The 20,356-nt window shown below is 43.8% G+C and overlaps 1 protein-coding gene across 3 annotated transcripts in view; it reads left to right on the forward strand.

The window, feature by feature from the left end:
- gbf1 (golgi brefeldin A resistant guanine nucleotide exchange factor 1) overlaps positions 1-20,356 on the forward strand; it is a 138,714-nt gene that overhangs the window by 82,327 nt on the left and 36,031 nt on the right. For all 3 annotated transcript variants that reach the window (XM_037122997.1, XM_037122998.1, XM_037122999.1), the window contains exons 8-19: positions 2,132-2,186; positions 9,328-9,475; positions 9,729-9,949; positions 12,034-12,202; positions 15,571-15,782; positions 17,052-17,150; positions 17,285-17,479; positions 18,581-18,773; positions 19,021-19,155; positions 19,261-19,349; positions 19,454-19,656; positions 19,833-19,956. In XM_037122997.1, the coding sequence (XP_036978892.1) occupies positions 2,132-2,186; positions 9,328-9,475; positions 9,729-9,949; positions 12,034-12,202; positions 15,571-15,782; positions 17,052-17,150; positions 17,285-17,479; positions 18,581-18,773; positions 19,021-19,155; positions 19,261-19,349; positions 19,454-19,656; positions 19,833-19,956 (1,843 nt within the window). The remainder of the gene's footprint in view (positions 1-2,131; positions 2,187-9,327; positions 9,476-9,728; positions 9,950-12,033; positions 12,203-15,570; positions 15,783-17,051; positions 17,151-17,284; positions 17,480-18,580; positions 18,774-19,020; positions 19,156-19,260; positions 19,350-19,453; positions 19,657-19,832; positions 19,957-20,356) is intronic.

Below are 20,356 nucleotides of genomic sequence, written 5' to 3' on the forward strand. Positions count from 1 at the left end.
TAGATGATTCTAGTCTCTGCTTCAGCAGCAAAGCTCCCAAGCCTATAAATACCTACAGAAACACACACAGAATTAGCATTGCAGTGATCCCAGACAAAGAAAAAAAACAAACTAAAACAGTATACTGCTCATTCAAATATGCAGGAGCATACCTGCAGAATGTAGCAGAGAGCTCTGTATAAAGTTAAGGTGCTATCCACCTGTTGTCCAAACAGTCTGTCTCCACCATGACTGTTTAAGACAAGACTTGTCACAAATGAGGGATTATCTTCCCTCCAGTGATGTCCAGGATTGGTCTTTGCCAAGCTTGTCACCATTCACTTATGCTTGCCCCTTGCATTCACTGCCTGTTTTTACTTATTGTCAGGATCTGTGTCATCATATCCTCTACAAGACTTAATTGTGCAAGCATGGAGATAACAACAGGACATCAGTCAAAGGGCATCCCTGCACATTAACAGGAGATATAGATGCTTCTGATACTGCTCACACACATTCAATCCAATTTTGCTCATGTTCAACTCCCAGCCCCCCACTTGTCCACACACCCTGGATAATAGAGATGTGAGAGGGTCTGGGCTGCCCCACTCCACCCCCATCAGAGAATAATGAGCAGCAGCTCTCCTCAGAAGGAGACTTAGATTGCCTGCTGAAAGTATTAGGCATGTTAATCTGTTGGACCCACAGATCATCCAATAATCGTGCTCACAAGACAACACTCTATTAACGCTGAGTTAATGTCAGGTTGGGGGCTGCCAGTCCCTTTTTTTGTTTGGCTGTGGTCTGTGTATGTGTGTGTGACTAGTGGTGACATCTCATTTTCAAGCAAAGCTTTATAGTCCACAGAAACCCAGCGACACATACACTCACACACACACACACACACACACACACACACACACACACACACACACACACACACACACACACACAATACTTTGAGCAGCAAGCAGTCCTTCGGCATTGCTCATCAAATGCTGGCAAAGTTTACTGGCTCGGTTTTAATATCTTGAGGTTCCCACAGTGATATTGGCTGTTAAGCAGCTTAGAACATGCTCTACATTTCTTTTGTATTATTTGTTTAATCTGTGTAGGTTAAGATAATACATTAAAGGAGGGCTTGGACAATTTTGTATTACACTTCTTTCAATTTGGGGGGAATCACATGCACAGATTTACCAACTTTAGCCAACTTTAAGAACTAAGATAATTGTAAAGCTGCAATAAGTAATAGGTATTCACTGTTCTCTGTCAAGTTGTGTCTTTCTGGGTTTTGGTGTGACAGGAGAGAATGAAGATATCATCTTGGACTCCTGAAACTTGAGATGGGTATTTTTCATTATCTGATGAGATTTATTGGCCAAATGTGGGGGGGTCAAGCTCCACAAAAAGGCTGAATCCTTCATTCACAGTAGAGCAACTTTTTGCTCAGCTTCCCTCCTCCACTGTGCAAGGTCTAAGGAGATAATGCCTAAAAAAAATATAAACAGAGGAAAGATGGCAACCATTCCTTGAGACAAGCAACTCATTGTGGAATAGTTTGCATTGCATGCTCTGATATTTAAACTATGGTGCATTGCTGATTTATGTACCACTACACAACCCCTGACTCAACCAGGTGATATCATGAGCACACACTTATAGGAAGGTTTGTGCTACATGCTGATATATATTGAATAGGCTGCACCTCAGGACTCATCACCAGTGTACGCTTCATTCGCACCAAATCACCTGAACAGAAGAGTGAATGAAAAGATGAGCTTTGTATTTCAGTGAGTGTGCTATTGTTGCAGTTTATGAGTTAGTTTAATGGTGAAAACAAGCTGTGTGCCATTATACACGTTTCTCACGCTGCAGCTGTGTTGGTAAAACATGTGGGAAACAATTGTACCTGTTTCACAATTATAAAAAGTCTCATGTATAGTTGAGCGTCACTAAATTCTGTCAACAGTGCTGCTCCTAGACAAAATTGTTTACCAGCTCATGTTGTGTCTAATCTATGTTGCACACAGAGATCCTTTTTCTCTGGCAAATAAAAGATTATAAAATGATAGCATAAACAACAAAGAAGCAATGCACCATATTGATGGCAGAATTGAAATATACTAATAAAGTCAATTGTGTCTTTCAGACTACCACAGTTCAAAGAGGAGGCAAAGAGCTATGTGGGTGCCAACATGAAGAAGGTAACACAACTAAGATGTTGAATGTGTATTTGATCTGCTCGCTGTTGTCGTGCTTCTTTTTCCATTTTTTTAATCTTGGTTTATCTCATTATCACTGTGCTGTCTTGTCATTCTGTCTGAGTGTTGTATCGGTGCCTGTAAAATACAGCTAATGAGGGAATAGCATCACTTAACTGACTAAATATCAAGATTAGCCACAGTATCCCGGCATATTATAATTTGTAGTACTTGATTTACTTATTTAACATCTCAGGTAAAATGACCTTGAGTCATTTAATGATTAAATTATGGAGTCAAAGTTGGAGTTAACTCTCAGCACCCTGAATGTCTTTGCCCTGCTCCACGCAGTCGCTTCTAATCTCATTCCTGCCTTTTCCGCACAGACTACATCCAGTGTCCTGGGGTCTCATTTGTATAATTTATATAGATATATTTTCATTTGTAAAGCTTGTTTACACACAAAATGGGGCCTGAAAGAGGCTTACGCCACTTCCTATGCAAAAGTTGTGATCTCAAAAAACAAACTTGGTGGGAGAATGTGCACACCTGTAAGCAACTCTCACCCATTCAGGTGAATTGCTTGTGACTGAATATTTACATTTACATTTGGGACATTGAGCAGATGCTTTTTGTCCAAAGCTACTTATATATACATACATTCATTTGGGGTTCACTATCTTGCCCAAGGTCACTTCAACATGCAGACCAGGGGAATCGAACCAGGGACCCTCCGATAACAAATTTCTGGCACTATCCCCTGAGCCACAGCTAATTTATATATAATAAATTGAGATAATAATACACTATGCGCATTACCATCAGCAGAAACAATATAAGTGTGTCTCTCCATTAACATTGCCCTGCACTCTTACACACAGATCACAACTTAACTAGTTATTTAAAGCTGTTGACATGCCAACAGGATTGGTCAGAAACAATTGTTAATTAATGTTCTGTGTTCTTCACACACACGCAGTCCAGGTTCCTACAGTGAAACAGTTGGAATTAATCTTAATACAAATATATATAATGTTCCCTTAATGCGTTTTTGGCAAGGGACTCTACAACCATAAAGCTGACAGACATCTGATCTAGCTGTGTTCAGCTATCAGTTGTCATTATGTCTTATTTCTCTTGAAACATATTTCCTTGTTTCGTCTTTCCTCGCATGGAATCCCTGAGGATTGATGGGGAAGTGGGATTTACCCATAACAGAGCAGAGCTAATATGGCTTCCTTGTCACAGTGCAATGGATGCATTGGGTGGCTGTGAAAGTGTAGCGATTTTCAGGGGTTTTGAGTTGTTGTTCTCATGCCTTTTCAAGTTTGTAAAAATTCTTTAGCGAGGGCCCATCAGATTTTTCTTATCCACTAATTCATGTTCTGGTCCATCTTCATAGTGAAAAGAGATTTTGAGATGTCTCTCATCAAAACAATGACAACAGAAGATGAAGTTTCATAACAACATGAAGCAGTGTGACATCATTGGAGTTATTTAGTTCATTGTTTAACAACCACCACTGCAGATGAACAATGAAAATTTGAGCTGATTTGACTGTGGCAGAAATGTTCAGACACAGTAATGTTTTAAAGCTTTACTAAGATTACATTTAGTCACATGATATATCATCAGATGTTAAAGTGATATTGATAGTATTAGCAGCACCTCTATGACCATAGCATATTTAACCCATAACTTTTAACTAGGGCTGCACGATATTGGAAAAAACTGACATTGTGATTTATTTTTTTAACCCTGTGATATATATTGCGATATGAAAAAATACAGGAATTTTCATCAGATGACCTGAATAGCACTTTATGTTATGCTGCACTGCTGCTATCTTGTGGACAATTAACCTGCACTGATCTTACCTGTTTTTGTCTGAGCTGTGTGGTACTGACATAAATGGTAAAACAAATTAGCTGTGTTACCTCTCGTTGTGGCAAGAGATGCAAGGCACTGTCGACACAGAACACGTGTTTGCTCAATATCATCCTCCTTGTAGCCAAAATAATTCCAGATAACTGACGTTGCTTTTCTTTTTTGCACCAAGTCTTCCCTTTAGCAATTTTCTTGTGTTCATTGCTCATTTTTCAATATTGTTACTAGCGACTCACTCCACGTGCAGGGGCGTGGTCTGCTTCGGCACACTGATTAAGATCTAATGTGATTGGTTCAATGCCCCTGATGACAGATATAAAAACATGGCCGTTCACGTCGCCCGGAATGGCGTTACCGGGGCCCCACCTTGGAGCCAGGCCTGGGGTTGGGGCTCGCAGGCAAGCGCCTGGTGGTCAGCCCGAAAGAGTGACATGGGCCTGCCCTCCAGTAGGTTCACCATCCGCAGGAGGGTTCAAAAGGGCCAGCTGTTATGTGATTTGGGTGGCAGTCATGGGCAGGGGCCCCGTTGACCCAATTCTCGGACGGTGACTCTGGCCATGGGGACATGGAATGTCACCTTGCTGGGGGGAAAAGAGCCTGAGCTAGTGCGGGAGGTTGAGCGGTACCGACTAGTGATAGTTTGGCTCCCCTCCACACACAGTCTGGGCACTGAAACCCAACTCCTTGAGAGAGGCTGGACTCTCTTCCACCCTGGAGTCGTCCGCGGTGAGAGGCAGCGAGCTGGTGTGGGCTTGCTTATAGCTCTCCAGCTCAGCCACAGTGTGTTGGAGTTTTCCCCGGTGAACAAGAGGGCCATTTCCCTGCGCCTTTGGGTCGGGGACAGGTCTCTCACTGTTGTTTCGGCTTACGGGCCAAACAGCAGTGCAGAGTACCCGGCCTTCTTGGAGGCCCTGGGAGGGGTACTGGAGAGTGCTCCAACCGGGGACTCTGTCGTTCTACTGGGGGATTTCAACGCTCACGTGGGCAGCAACAGTTCTACCTGGAGGGGTGTGATTGGGAGAAACGCCCTCCCCGATCTGAACCCGTGTGGTGTTTTGTCACTGGACTTCTGTGTCAATGATTGACTTTGTGGTCGTGTCACCTGACTTCCGGTCGTATGTCTTGGACACTCGGGTGAAGAGAGGGGCTGAGCTGTCAACTGATTACCACCTGGTGGTGAGTTGGATCCGCTGGCAGGAGGAAGCTGGACAGACTCGGCAGACCCAAACGTGTTGTGAGGGTCTGCTGGGAAGGTCTGGCGGAACCCTCTGTCAGGGAGGTCTTCAACTCCCACCTACGGGAGAGCTTTGACCAGATCCCAAGGGAGGCTTGGACATTGAGTCTGAATGGACCATGTTCTCCACTTCCATTGTTGATGTGGCTGTTCGGAGCTGTGGCCGTAAGGTCTCCTGTGCCTGTGGTGGCGGCAATCCCTGAACCTGGTGGTGGACACTGGAGGTAAGGGATGCTGTCAAGCTGAAGAAGGAGTCCTGTCGAGCCTGGTTGGCTCAGGGGACTCCTGGGGCAGCTGACGGGTACCGGCAGGCCAAGCATGCAGCAGCACAGGTGGTCGCGGAAGCAAAGTTTGGTCAGCCTCGATGAAATTCTGGCAAACCATCTGGTGCCTCAGGATGGGGAAGCAGTGAGTTGGATGGAGGTGAGGAGCTGTTGACCTTGACTGGGGATATCATCAGGCGGTGGAAGGAATACTTTGAGGATCTCCTCAGTGCCACTGACACGCCTTCCATAGAGGAAGCAGGGGCTGGGGACTCATAGGTGGATTCATTCATCACCCAAGCCGAAGTCACTGAGGTAGTTCGGAAGCTCCTCGGTGGCAAAGCACCGGGGGTGGATGAGAACCGCCCTGGGTACCTCAAGTCTTTGGATGTTGTGGGGCTGTCTTGGCTGACACGTCTCTGCAGCATCGCGTGGCAGTCAGGGACAGTGCCTCTGGACTGGCAGACTGGGGTGGTGGTCCCTCTATTCAAAAAGGGGGACCGGAGGTGTGTTCCAACTATCGGAGGGTCACACTCCTCTGCCTCCTTGGGAGAGTCTACTCCCGGGTACTAGAGAGGAGAATTCGGCCAATAGTCGAACCTCATATGCATGAGGAACAATGCGGTTTTCATCCTGGCTGTGGAACACTGGACCAGCTCTATACCCTTTGCAGGGTGCTTGAGGGTTAATGGGAGTTTGCCCAACCAGTCCACATGTGTTTTGTGGACTTGGTGAAGGCATTCGACCATGTCCCTTGTGGCATTCTGTGGGAGGTGCTCCAGGAGTCAGGGGCCGGAGGGGGTCTGGTTCGGGAGCCACTGGATTCCATCTCTTTTTGCGGGCGATGTTGTCTTGTTGTCTCTGTCAAGCCAGGACCTCCAACATGTCCTGAGGCAGTTTGCAGCCGAGTGTGAAGCAGCTGGGATGAAAATCAGCACCTCCATGTCTGAGGCCCTGGTTCTCGACCGGAGAAAGGTGGTTTGCTCCCTCCGGGTTGGGGGAGAGTTCTTGCCTCAAGTGGAGGTGTTCAAGTATCTTGGGGTCTTGTTCATGAGTGAGGGAAGGATGGATCATGAGATTAACAGGCGGATCTGTGCAGCAGCCGCTGTAATGCAGTCATTGCATTGGTCTGTTGTGGTGAAGAAAGAGCTGAGCCGAAAGGCGAAGCTCTTGATTTACCGGTCAATCTACGTTCTTACCGAAAGAATAAGATCCTGGATACGAGCTGCCGAAATGAGTTTCCTCCGCAGGGTGGTGGGGCGCTCCCTTAGAGATAGGGTGAGGAGCTCTGTCACCCGAATGGAGCTCCACATCGAGAGGAGCAGCTGAGGTGGCCCGGGCATCTATAACATGCAGAGTCTGCATGCACAGTGTGTGTAATGTACCCTTGAAATTAAATGAGTTCATTTGCCTCCTACATAGCAGGCCCTGCGATGTGACTATTGCACACACATACATCACGATGATGATGCTCAAACAATATATTGTGCAGTTCTACTTTTAACACACAAATGAAATGAAGTATAAAAGGCAGGTTTAGGGAAAATGGCTGCGATAAATCAGTAACTCCAGCCCAGGGCCCAGGGCAGGACTGGGCTGGAATTAGCCACATCTCGGACCAGGATGCAATTCAATGCAAACTGGACCTTTGACTGCTGTGACTCAAAAGGTCATTTCATGCCAACTCACCCACAATTCAACACTTTTTATGTCGTGGCCCTCTCAAATTCCTCTAGTTGTACTCTGAATACTTTTTAAGTTGTTACTTTATGAGTTGAGCTAAATGTAGACATTTTTGTGATTTGTTGTATGTTTATTCTAAACCTCACCAACTTGTGTTCATTTCATTAGTTGTGGCTAGATGTGGAAATGGGATGAGAGAGACGGGGGCTACCACTCTTTTATCATCTAATCATTTTTTAAAATTTTTTTGTAGATATTTGTTTTGTGTTGACTTAAAGCTTGTGTATACCTGTTGAGCCTGGTTTTCATTGGGCTCTTGAAATTAGCAGACTACAGCTTGTAATGGTTGCTTACTAGATGATGTGGTCTTATTGCCTTTGGACAAAACATTAATCTCCACAGCTCAGTACAGTCTTACAGTGTTCTCCACCATCAAATTTCCCATTTTTGCAGTTTTGTTTTGATTGATTATTGTTTTAGTTTTAGTGTTAGACATGTTCTATTACTGTACTTACTGTAGAGCTGGAAGCAGTTGTTCCTGCAGTTGTCGCTCTTTGCATGTTCTGTCTGCTTGTCCACGCACAATGCCTGCTTATTAGCTGGCTGCACCTTCTCTAGTAGTTAGAGCCTGTAGTGGCCGTATCTGTGTCTCCAAACCCTGCGCCCTATCTGGATCCCACACCCCTCCCATCAAGTATGAACATGTATGCTTGAGTGTGTGTTGTGTTGGTTCCACTGCTGATGTGTTACCCATCACTAATCACGGGCATCTGCCCGCTCCCCTTCTCTTCTGAGGCTTACAATATCTTGTGGAAAAACAAACGAGTGCAGGTAAGGAAGATAACTCTCAGTATTCAGGCTGGAGAATGTTTCCCCATAACCTCCTCATGTTCTTTTCTAAGACCCCACAAACCTCTCACTTCTTTTATCTGATAAACTGGCTACAAAGAGAAAGCTGACGTGTGCTGTATTTAAGAAATGACCATCCATTATTTAAGTACAATGTACTGATATTATTATATGTTATATATGATGTATATGTATATAGTTCTAGACAGTCGTTGTCTTAATACACATACTTCACTAGGACATGTCTTGTAAATGCTCATTTACTACATTACATGTGTATTACCGAATTTATTTGAATTGAATGGTCATTTGGGTGTACACCATGGATATGCCTCAGCTGCTGTATATCATGCCACCCATATGCTTTCTCATCTGTTGCAGGATAGAGCATGATTCAGTTTTGTTTTTTTTTCTTTTTTGATTTTTTGGTTTCAAAGTTGGTAAAGTTGGTATAGGTTCAAAGAAAACAGATTCAGCAGAGTGTCTGAAACCTTAATTTATTTCAATAAATAAGCAAAAACACACCTTTGCAGAAATTAAATGCACAGAATAAGTGGCAGTGAGAACATTTGTGTGCATGTTTATTTTTGTGCATTGTCTTCTGAAATACTGGTCGATGTGTTCCTTTTATGTCATGATCAAATGGGATGTTGTCTTTTGGTCCTTACTCAGTATCCTACCAAAAAGAGATGCATGCACATTTCTCAGAGAACTAGGGTTACCCTGTCAACCAGTGGAGTTTTTTTTATGTACATCTACTGTTTGAGACAATGAGATATAAGAACTGATTTTCTAGTTACCAGCAGTGCTGGGGGATCATTGACAAAAAGCTCCAGGACTGAGGTAAATTAGCATATGCTCTAGCTTGCTAGCTATCCGATGGAATCGGCAGTGTTCAAGGAGCCAGGAAGCTACAAAAATAGTTGTACAGTATTATGTGGCATTTGAGGTGCAAAAGCAATTCTGGAGACAGGTAGTTCCTTGTTGAGTCTTATTCCAAGGTTGTGTTGTTGGCCAGCCCAACCTACCAACTATACTGCACTTTTAAGTAGATTGCACCATTTAAGCTTGCAGTCATGGTACTTGTAGTGCTCTCACTGCCACTATTTTTTTTCTGAGGAAAAAATGAAGCATCCTAAATGATTATGGGATTAATAAGTAATAATGATCAAAGTAGTACAGGGTGTTTGGAGAGGCCTTACTCAGAGTACAACTCTGTTTCCTCTAGTTGAAGATGCGTGCTGGTGGGATGAGTGAATCATCGAAATGGAAGAAGCAAAAACGCTCGCCAAGGCCACCTCGCCACATGGTGCGAAGTCCCTCTGGTCAGATGGAGCCAACCCAGTCGAGCACCCTTAACAACAACAGTGTTTCAGGTAAACGACGCATTACTGTACTAGTACACTCACAATCATCAATGACGCTTCCTATCTTGCTTTAATCATCCTAGTAGGGTAAAATGTAGAATGTGGTCTTTATCATTAACCATTATATACTATGACTCTTTTTCCGGTAAACAAATACATGAGAAATCTGCAGTGGACCATTGATACTGCTGCAAGTTTTTACATGATACATGAAGCTCTAACACCGCATTGCGCCATTGTGTAACTGTCTTTATCCTTTAAGGTGGCGTCCTGTTCATTGAGCAAGGCTTATCCACCTCTATCCTACCAGCTTCAGACAGTGCTGGTTCATCTATTTCCAGTCCCTCAACCACAGACAGTGGCCTAGACACTTGTTCTAAAGCAACCTCCAGGGAGGACCTCTCTGACATGGAGCAGTGTAGCTCATCTGCCACCACCCCTAACACTGCTACTATTCTCCCTGGGCCTGAGCCGGATGCACAGGTACTCTATGTACTTGATCACTTCTTGCACACCAAACACTGTATTCATTGTTTGTCAGTTAACTACTTAGCCTTTCCCTTTTCCATGATCTTTGTGAAATTGTGTCTATTGTTAGTCTGTATTTCTTTATGTTTCTCCATAAAATATGAGTCAGTTTCACACAAATCAGTGAATAAAGTTGTGGTGTTATGTTTTTGTAATTTGTGACACCCCATCCACAAAAGTACTCTCTGTTGGTGTGCTTCTTTTTATACAGCCATGGCAGCACTGTAAGAATTTTGAGTTTACTGGCCATCAGTAGTAATACACCCCTGAGCTTAGGCTGAGTCATCAGTGCTTTTTAAATTGTTTTCTAGGATCTAAAGAATCTAAAATACCATTCAAATTCCTAGATGTTAACAAAGGCATTTTAGGTCATTTTTAAATAATTATGTGAATGCTATGAAATCTGGATGTTAAGCTCTGACTAAATCGTCCTTATTTCTACACATCCTTGTCCTGTCCCTAAGGTAGTGGATGGTCTTGTGTCTCCATCCTTGGCAGTTAAGTCCTACGTAAGAAATCTAAGCATCACTATGGGCCGGTGCTGGGTGGTATAACGGTTCACACCGAATACCGATGTATATTTTTGTTATGATATGAATTTTTAATATACACCCATACAGGTGTATTTGATTACACAATGTTCGGAAAGCTACGCTGCGCTGTGCGATGCTGTTTCAGACCGGACCCTTTTCAGTGTTGTGCTTCTAAACAGGCATGGTGCGAAAGCGAGTCGTGGTGAGGGTAAACAGTAGTGCTCTGGTGTTATGTTATGGTGTAGATGGCTAGGATAGACATTGCAGTTAATGACTTCATCCGCGGATGTCAAGATGAGCAAGTGGAAAGCCGCTGAGATCCGGGAGATGCTAGCTCTCCTCGGTCCGCTAGGAACCCCATTCTAAACTTCAATGGGGTGCAATGCAAAGCTGTTATTTTGAAGACAAATTCAACCTGCTTCCTGTTAGCTGTCTGTTGCTTGAGGCAGCTAACGCGAGGCGCTCAGCTGCATGCTTCCTTTAATAGCGGGAGTTTAACATAGACATGTGTTTGACTGAGAAGGCGAGAATATGGGCCAGGGGTCTATAATTAAGTAAATCTGTCAAGTGTCGGCAAATTTCTTCCGATGCATATGTTGTATGCACTGTTCACACCCAACTTTGTGCTTGACATCACATCACATGGTTATGCCTACCCCGGTGGCTTTTCGGGAAAGAAGGAATATTAAACCTCCCTTTTAGATAGACAAGGCAGCAGAGTGCAGCCTTTACATTGCAGCAAATGTGCCGCCTTTTCTATCTAAAAGGAGCTAGTAATTCCTCTCTCATCCAATAGAAAATGCTGTGAACACCTGATTATGCATGGAAAAAAATAAGAATACCATCATATACCAGGAAACCGTTAGAATTTTGAAAAATTCCGTGATATACATTTTTGGTCATACCGCCCAGCACTACTGTGGGCTGACTCTTATATCTTATATCAATTAAAGTACTTAAGATCACTTGTAGAGCAACCTTGTGTCACCAGTAGGTCTTTAAGGCCATCCAATCAGGGCCTGCTGGTAGTTACTCAGTCTAGGCTTAAAACTAAAGGTGACTGTACTTTTGAGTTTGTGGCTGCCAAACTTTGGAACGTTCGCCCATTTCACTTAAGATCTGACATTATGGACACCTTCACAATCTGTTCAAGTTCCATTTGGTTAGACTTACCTATGTGTTATTTTTTTCCATTTTCTGCTATGTGTACTGCTATGTGTTTTATGTGTAATGATGTTATCATCTCTATGAAGCACTTTGTGATGTCTCTGCTCTTGAAAGGTGCTTTATAAATAAAGTTACTTACCTACAAACAACCTTTTCGCCATCGTTGAGCTTGATGACTTTTAGGTGAGATACAGTGCAAGATGTCAAAAAAACACTTTAACATCCATTGTGACTTGCTGGGAACTTTAACTCCAGTGAGATCCTCTGTCTTCTCTGTGTAATTGCTATACTGCTGTAACTTTAATGATGGCTCAGGATTTGTGTTCTGTTTCCATCTAGTCTGAAGGCAGGCAGGTTGAACCAGCTCACTCAGCTTCGGTGGAGTCCATCCCTGAGGTCCTGGAGGACAAAGAATCTGTTACAGAGCAGTCAGACAGCACCTCAGTCCATGACATGGACTACGTCAACCCCCGTGGAGTTCGTTTCACACAGTCCACACAAAGAGATGGTAAGGATCATCAGAATCAGAATCAAAAACAGATTTAACAGATTTATTATTAATAAGGTGCATACATTGAAGAGAGTAAACAAACAGTGACTATAATATTTAATAAACATTTTTTGTGATGCAAAAATTCAAGGGCAGTGGTGGGTTTGAGTGCCAGAGTGAAAGAGTCAGTGTCAGTGGGGGTGGGGGTTGGGTTCCTGGGACTTGTTAAAGATCCCAACTGCAGAAGGGAAGAAACCGTTCATGTGGCGGGAGGTTTTGGTCCTGATGACCACAGCCTCCTGCCAAAAGGACAAACAGTCTGGGACCAGGATGGGAGGGGTTGGCCATAGTCCTGAAGGGATGGAAGGTTGCAGCCAATCACCTTCTCAGCACAGCATATGATACGCTGCAGTCTGCTCTTGTCCTTAGCAGTGGCAGCAGTAGAAGGCAGTGTAGAAGTGCACCATCATTGTCTTTGTCAGGTGGAACATCTGCTGTTGTGATTTTTTGGTGGACGATCTGATGTTCAGCTCTCATTATCGGTCCTGAGTGTTGATGGTGCCCAGGAAGCGGCAGGACTCTACAGAGTCGACGGGGGACCTACACAGGATGATGGAGGCGAGTGAGGCTGGGTTCTTCCTGAAGTCCACGACTATTTCCATTGTCTTTAGAGAGTTAAGCGCCAGGTTGTTGTGGCTGCACCTGGTCACCAGATGGTCAACTTCCCACCTGTAGTCGGACTCATCCCTGCCAGAGATGAGCCCAAAGAGCGTTGTTTTGTCCATGAACTTCAGGAGCTTGACGGACTGGTGACTGGAGGTGCAACCGTTGATGTACAGGAAGAAGAGCAGGGTAGAAAGAACAAAGCCTTGGGGGGATCCGGTGCTGATGGTCTGGGATTCAGAGACATGTTTCCCCATCTTCATGCGCGGCTTCAGGAAGTCTGTGATCCACCTGCAGGTGGAGTCAAGCATGTGGATTTGGGAGAGCGTGGCTTGTAGCAGAGCCGGGAGGATAGTGTTGAAAGCAGAGCTGAAGTCCACAAACAGGAACCTGGCATATGTTCCTGGGGAGTCCACATGCTGGAGGGTGTGGTGCAGGGCCATGTTTACTGCATCCCCTACAGACCTGTTGGCTCTGTAGGCGAACTGCGGTGGGTTCAGGAGTGGGTTGGTTAAGGATTTGAGGTGGGACAGCACAAGGTGCCCAAAGGGCTATATGACCACAGTGGTCAGGGCAATGGGCCAAAGATGTGTGAAGTGGAGAGACCCAGGGTCCTGTTCAGCTGGGGATTGGGGGGCTGGTGAGATGGGAGATGGTGTTGCAAGGGATGGTGTCAGGACTGTCCCGTTTTCTCTCAAAGCGACAGTAGAACTCGTTCAATTCATTTGCAAGTCACAGGTTATTGATGGAGTGGAGGGGTTTAGGTTCTGCTCTGTCAGAGCCCCTTCTAGACATAACCAGAGTTGTTGGCTGAGAATTGGTGTTGGAGATCCTCAGGCCATGTCCACACATACCAAAACAAACTTTTTTCTTGGCATTGTTTCAAGAATATTTGCGTCCAGGTGGATCGATCGTAAATTACCCAACTTTAGTTCATATTCCAGGCCTAGAGGTGGTACTTGAAATTCATCAAAAATGGAGAAGAAGAGACTGAGCCTGCGCATAAACTTTAGTACTGCATACAAACAGACAGATGCAGGAGAAACAGAACACAACAAGAAGACGAAAATGGCTAGTGCGGTTGTTCAAAACCCCTTTTTATTCAGCATAGTGGCAAAGGAGCATAATATTTTGCCCTAGTAACCCTGATGCTGCTCAGTATCTTCTGCAGCACAAACATAAGAATGTAGTCCACTGTTGTTGTTGTTGTTGTTGTTGTTGTTGTTGTTGTTATGAGACGTCGCAGGGTTAAGAGGCCGAAGCCTAAGTCTAACCTGTCTCTGATCCCACTCCTGAGCGCATCCTCCTTTTGCAGCCTTAGCTGTCTGAGTTTGGCTGTGAAGGGTTTGTCATTGTTAGAACTCACCCTGGTGCGTGATGGGATACAGACAGAATCTGATGTATGATGCCACAGCCTCTTTATACTCATCCAGACTGTTGATGGCAATCCTGAAAGCATCCCGGTCTGTACAGTCAAAACACGCCTGCAGGTTCCCCACAGCTGCACTAGTCCACTTGTTTGACGTCCTCACAACAGGTTTGCAGAGCTCTAGTGGTGGACCATAATGTGGTCAGAGGGGCCCAGTGCAGTGCAGGAGACGGCGTGATATGCACCTCTGACTGTGGTGTAGTAGTGATCCAGAATGTTGTTCTCTTTGGTTGGGAAATTAATCAGATGTTTTAATTTGGGTAGTTCATGGCTGAAGTTACCTTAGTTAAAGTCGCCAAGCACAATCACCAAAGAGCCCGGTGTAGTCCGCTCCACACTCAGTCTCTGGTTGGCTAACACGCGCTGCACCTCCTGCATGTTAGCATGCGGTGGAATGTAAACAACGACCAAAATGAATGAAACAAACTCATACGGGGAGTAGAAGGGTTTGATGTTTAAGATGAATGTTTCCAGATGATGTGAACAGTGCTTTAGGATCACTGTCACATCATTACACCAACCACTGTTGGTGTAAAAACAGATACCTCCACCTTTAGTTTTACCTGAGAGTCCTGTGTCACGATCCGCTCTGAAGAGTTGGAAGCCTGCCAGCTGCAGCACAGAGTGCGGTATCAATCCATAGAGCCATGTATCCATAAAACACAAAACAGAAGATGAAGAAAAGTGTTTTCCCCCACCAGCAGCTGGAGCTCATCTAGTTTGTCGCACAGTGAGCGCACATTGGAGTGAAATACTCCTGGTAGTGGTGTGCGATGTCCATGCTGACAGAGGAGCACTAGTGCACCAGATCGTTTCCTTCTCCGGTGTTTCACTGCATGAGCAAAGGTGAGTGCACCTTTGACTTGTATGTCCAATATTTCAACGGATGGGAGGAGAAAATTGTGGAATAAGTCCGCTGAATTGGTTGCCCTTACGAACACGAGTTCTTCTCTGTTGAAAGACCACCGGGTATTAAGGCAAAAAGTAAAATTAACAAACAAAACAATGCACGCCAACACACCGCGGCTGTCATCCCTGGCGCCATCTTGGATTGACCTCATCGTGGTCTTTGAAACTGTGATTTCTCTTGATATGTTACCTTCTCGAAAATTGTGTGTTTCTCTTTATACACGATTCAAGCAAACCATTGATTTTAATAATCACTCAGCTCAAGAATCAGTGCTCCACAACATTGTACAATAATCATGTTTTCTTTACCAACTGAAGATGTCTGATTTACTTACATTTGAAACGCTCATCCACACAGTTATGTGTTCTTTCTTCATCTCTGCAGGAGCATCTCTCATCCCCTATGGCCTGCCATGTCTGAGAGAGCTTTATCGATTCCTGATATCACTGACCAACCCCCATGACCGCCATAACACTGACACCATGATGCACATGGGCTTGCAGCTGCTGACTGTGGCACTTGAGTCGGGACACATTGCTAACTACCAATCTTTACTCAGCCTGGTCAAAGATGAGCTCTGCAGGCATCTCTTCCAGGTAAAGCAGAATGTCTAAATGAACACTTGTATAGGTAAATGTGTTGTTTGTTGTTAAATTGATACTAGTTGGACATTTCCAGTAACAGTTGCCTTTAGTATGAGGACATGTAGCACCTACAGGCCAGGGATAGCCACTTTGCATTGGTTGGCTTGATGCTTACACTCGTGTGATATGCTCTGGTGCAATGTGCAAATTCTAGTGATGATTAAAAATGTTTTAACTTTGAAACTAAACTGTTATCGTTACATACCAATGGGGCCTTTCCATTGGCACTTTTGGCTGCGCCGAGTCACACTACACCACACTCATTTATATTTCCATCACCAATTTAACTGGCCCAAGCTCTGACTGAAATGGACTTCTGAGAAAGTGGGGCCAAAGCAAGCCCTATCAGCCTCCAAGCAGGTCTCAGTAATGTCTCGTGATCGTGAGCAACCTGAAACATCCTGTTATCCCCATCTCCCACAAGTGTGTTGTGAGACTCAACTGATGTCTGTGCAAGAGACCATAGAGAAAGATGTTTCCAAGTCTCTATGTGTTCAGCTCTTAGTACATTTGTGTCTTTCAGTTGAATCTTTAGTTTCTCTCCTGGGCCCCTGATAGTACCTTAAGATATCTACTTTATTTTACTATTTCACTGTGTTCACTTTTGGCTATTTCAGGAGTAGTGTTACGTTACTGTTGATGAAAACCCAACATTTTCTGACTTTGCTGCTTAATAATGAAAGCCTTTGACAAACAAAATAACTTTTACTGCATAGAATTTAGAGGAACTGAAATGTGTCTATCACCAAATTATCTGAGCTTTGTTTGCAGCAATTCTTCAGTGATACTAAAGGGAGGAAAGCATTTACAGCCATTTCCTTAACCATTACTATTAACAAGTGGGCCATCAGTTTAAAACATACCTTCTAGCAGGTAGGCTGGTTGTAATGGAAATGGAATCCCTATTGTGCTGGACTGATGTGCTTTGTCAAACCGAGTTGAGCTGAGCCTTCACATGCATATAGAATAGCCCCATAGGAGGACCAACCATCTCTGCCATCTATTAGTTTGTTAGTGAGGACATTGCTGGAGAAGCTAGGAGAGATTCAGGCATTTTCCTGTTAACAGCCCAATGTCAAGGATTTTCTCTTAGTTTTTCATTCCAAGACAATGTACAAATAAATATTAAGCGACAGTGAGTTGTGTAGAGGAGCTGGAGGACGCTAAAATAATCTTCTATATTTACTGTGACTTTGCTGATATTTTTTCTCTGTGTTGTAGTTGCTGAGTTTGGAACGTATGAACCTATATGCTTCCTCCATACGAGTTTGCTTCTTGCTTTTTGAAAGCATGAGAATGCATCTAAAATTTCAGCTTGAGGTAAACTATGTTAAAATTCAACAAACTCTCTGTGCTTTGTCCATTGACTGTCATCTAAAGTGACTCATGCAATCCAAATATATGGTAAAAATAATTGTGAGGCCTTAATAATAATAATGCTTTTTGCTGAACAGATGTACCTAAAGAAACTAATGGACATCATCACTTCAGAGAACATTAAGATGCCCTATGAGATGAAGGAGATGGCTCTGGAGGCACTGGTCCAGCTGTGGAGGATCCCCAGCTTCGTCACTGAGCTTTACATCAACTATGACTGTGACTTCTACTGCTCCAATCTGTTTGAGGACCTCACCAAGCTGCTGTCTAAGGTCACATCCCCTTTAAGCATGTTGATGTGGTTACAATTTTAGTTTTCATCCATCCATCCATCCATCATCTGTACACATTATATGTACGCCGCTTAATCCTCTGCAGGGTCGCGGGGGGGCTGGAGCCTATCCCAGCTGACTTAGGGCGAAGGCAGGGGACACCCTGGACAGGTCGCCAGTCTATCGCAGGGCTACACATAGAGACGAACAACCACACTCTCATTCACACCTACGGACAATTTAGAATGATCACTTAACCTCAGTATGTTTTTGGACTGTGGGAGGAAGCCGGAGTACCCGGTGAAAACCCACGCTTGCACGGGGGGACCGGGACGCGAACCGGCGATCTTCTAGCTGTGAGGCAGCAGTGCTAGCCACTGTGCAGCCCTTTTAGTTTTCAAAACTCTTGAATTTCCTCTGTGGTTAAACTTGTGGAAGTCCTTGCCAAACTTCAAGTGATGTGCTCAGCTGTCATTTTATCATGAATATTAAGTAATTATGGTTTCACCTGCCACCCTTTTGAAGTACAGGAAATAAGGCTACTCTTAAAATCATTTTTTTTGTCCAGTTTCAATTGGTTACATCAGACCTATAACTAACACTGTGCAAGATAGAAAGCTCATCAGCCCATAATGGGCAAGTGTCAAATGTCAATACCTTTGATTAAACTGACTTTGCTGCAGTCACACACAGCAATACAGGCAAATGAAAATGGCCTTCCAGTGCTGAATGTGGGCAGTGCGAGATTTGAGATGCACGGACGGTACTCATATCTAGTCCATTAAGAGGTCAGCTACTCACACATCTATGCTTTTGGCTTTGGCTGCATTCTCACAGTCAAGGGTCGCTCACCTAAATTGAGCTCCAAGGGGGCTAAGATGCAGAGTTGCTTCACCACCAGATAGTTTTCTTTTATGAAAAAGAAAGTGAACTGTAAGTGAAGTGGAAGTGAACAGGAGGCAAATGTTGATTTCCTGTGTGTGTGTCTGTGTGTGTGTGTGTGTCCCAACCTAAACATATCAGATTATGCCCCTATGATGGTTTTATATCAAATAAGTACTATATTTACTGAAAAAAAAAATGTTTTGTTATAAAATACAGAATGCATTCCCAGTGTCGGGGCAGCTCTACACTACCCACCTCCTGTCCCTGGAGGCTCTGCTCACAGTTATTGACAGCACTGAAGCACACTGCCAGGACAAGGTGGTCAACAGCACTGCTCATCAAGACCACTCACAAACACTGCTGGCAGAGGGAGATGGTTCAGCCAAAAATGGAACAAACACTTTAGCTGGTAAACACAGCCAACTTTCACTTTATGGACACTTGAGCGTTAGAACCTTTAAAACGAACTGCTTAAACTTTGTTGTCTTTACTGGTGTTACTATCTGTTATCTTATGCTGACACAAAATATGATGTGATGATATACACAAATTAATAAAGTGTGTTTTTTTAGGATGTTCAATGCTTAAAATGTCAGGCTTACATAATTAAGTAATTTAACACTTTTGGCCCTGATAACTCTGTCCTTTGTTTTCAGATCTAAGTGGACTGGGTAGCACCAATGGCCTGAGTCCAGAAGCTGAGAATTCACCCGTGTGTCCCCCAACCAGTGGACATCTGATGGCAGAAAAAATGAGACTGGGTCGACAGGATCAAGGAGACAATGACTCTGGTGAGACTTTGATTTTACACACAGTTTTATAATAAAGTCTTCCTAAGCCCTGGGATGGAAACAATTAGTTGAAGCTAAAATAATTGTTTTCATTTTTTCACCCAGCTGAGAAGAAAGCCCCAAAAAAGCCCCAACGTTTCTCGTCATGCTTACCTGATTCCCAGGAGTTGATGGAAATTAGAACCAAGAAAAAGGTGAAAGGAAATGGATTTATGTAGATTTGTTGTAGTATTGCACATCTGCATTTAATTCTAAAATCTACTGCTACTTTAAAGTGCACTTTTTGTCATGTGTCTAGCTGCTGATCACAGGCACAGAACAGTTTAACCAGAAGCCCAAGAAGGGAATCCAGTTCCTGCAGGAGAAAGGCCTCCTCAGTAACCCTCTAGACAACAACCAAGTGGCCCAGTGGCTCAGAGAAAACCCCAGACTGGACAAAAAGATGATTGGCGAATACATCAGCGATCGCAAGAACATGGAGCTCCTGGACAGCTTTGTAAAGTAGGCTGGAATTCCAGGAAATATTGTGCATTTGTTGATCACTTAATTATATTTTGCCCTGTGGTCTTTAAGTATGTAGAGGTTTTGGTTCCCATGTGATTGTTTTATAATGAATAATTCTTAGTGTAACTGTTAAAAAACAATTGAGGTTCTAATAATGTAAAACTTTTTCGCAGCACATTCACCTTCCAGGGGCTTCGTATAGATGAGGCCCTGCGCCTTTACCTGGAGGCCTTTAGACTGCCTGGAGAGGCTCCAGTCATCCAGAGACTTCTAGAAACCTTCACAGACAACTGGCATGTAAGCACATTCCCTCTACTTTGAAAAATGGCTTAACAATTCTTCATTACAATGTATCAGCAGCATTTGGACCTTCTGATTAATAGAGCTTTACACCTGATACACTGTTATACGTTGGACATAAGTCACATGTTAATGAATTGGATATGTCAGACTGAGAGAGATATTTTTTTTTTTTGTTAGCGCTGACATCCGGATCACTAATGCTAGCAGGCATAAACAAACATTTTTTCTGCTATTCCAGAAACAAACCTAGAAGGTTGCGTCTTTTGTTCATGGCTTCCTTGCAGGTCCTTTTTTGTTTTCAGGCTGCTAGAGATGCTTGCAGTTTGTTAGCAACATGGCTACCTTGCAACCCTCCAAAGCAAAAAACGCTATAAGAATCCCAATTTTACATAAA

The sequence above is a fragment of the Acanthopagrus latus genome, chromosome 15 (assembly GCF_904848185.1).
Source record: "Acanthopagrus latus isolate v.2019 chromosome 15, fAcaLat1.1, whole genome shotgun sequence".
NCBI lineage: Eukaryota > Metazoa > Chordata > Actinopteri > Spariformes > Sparidae > Acanthopagrus > Acanthopagrus latus.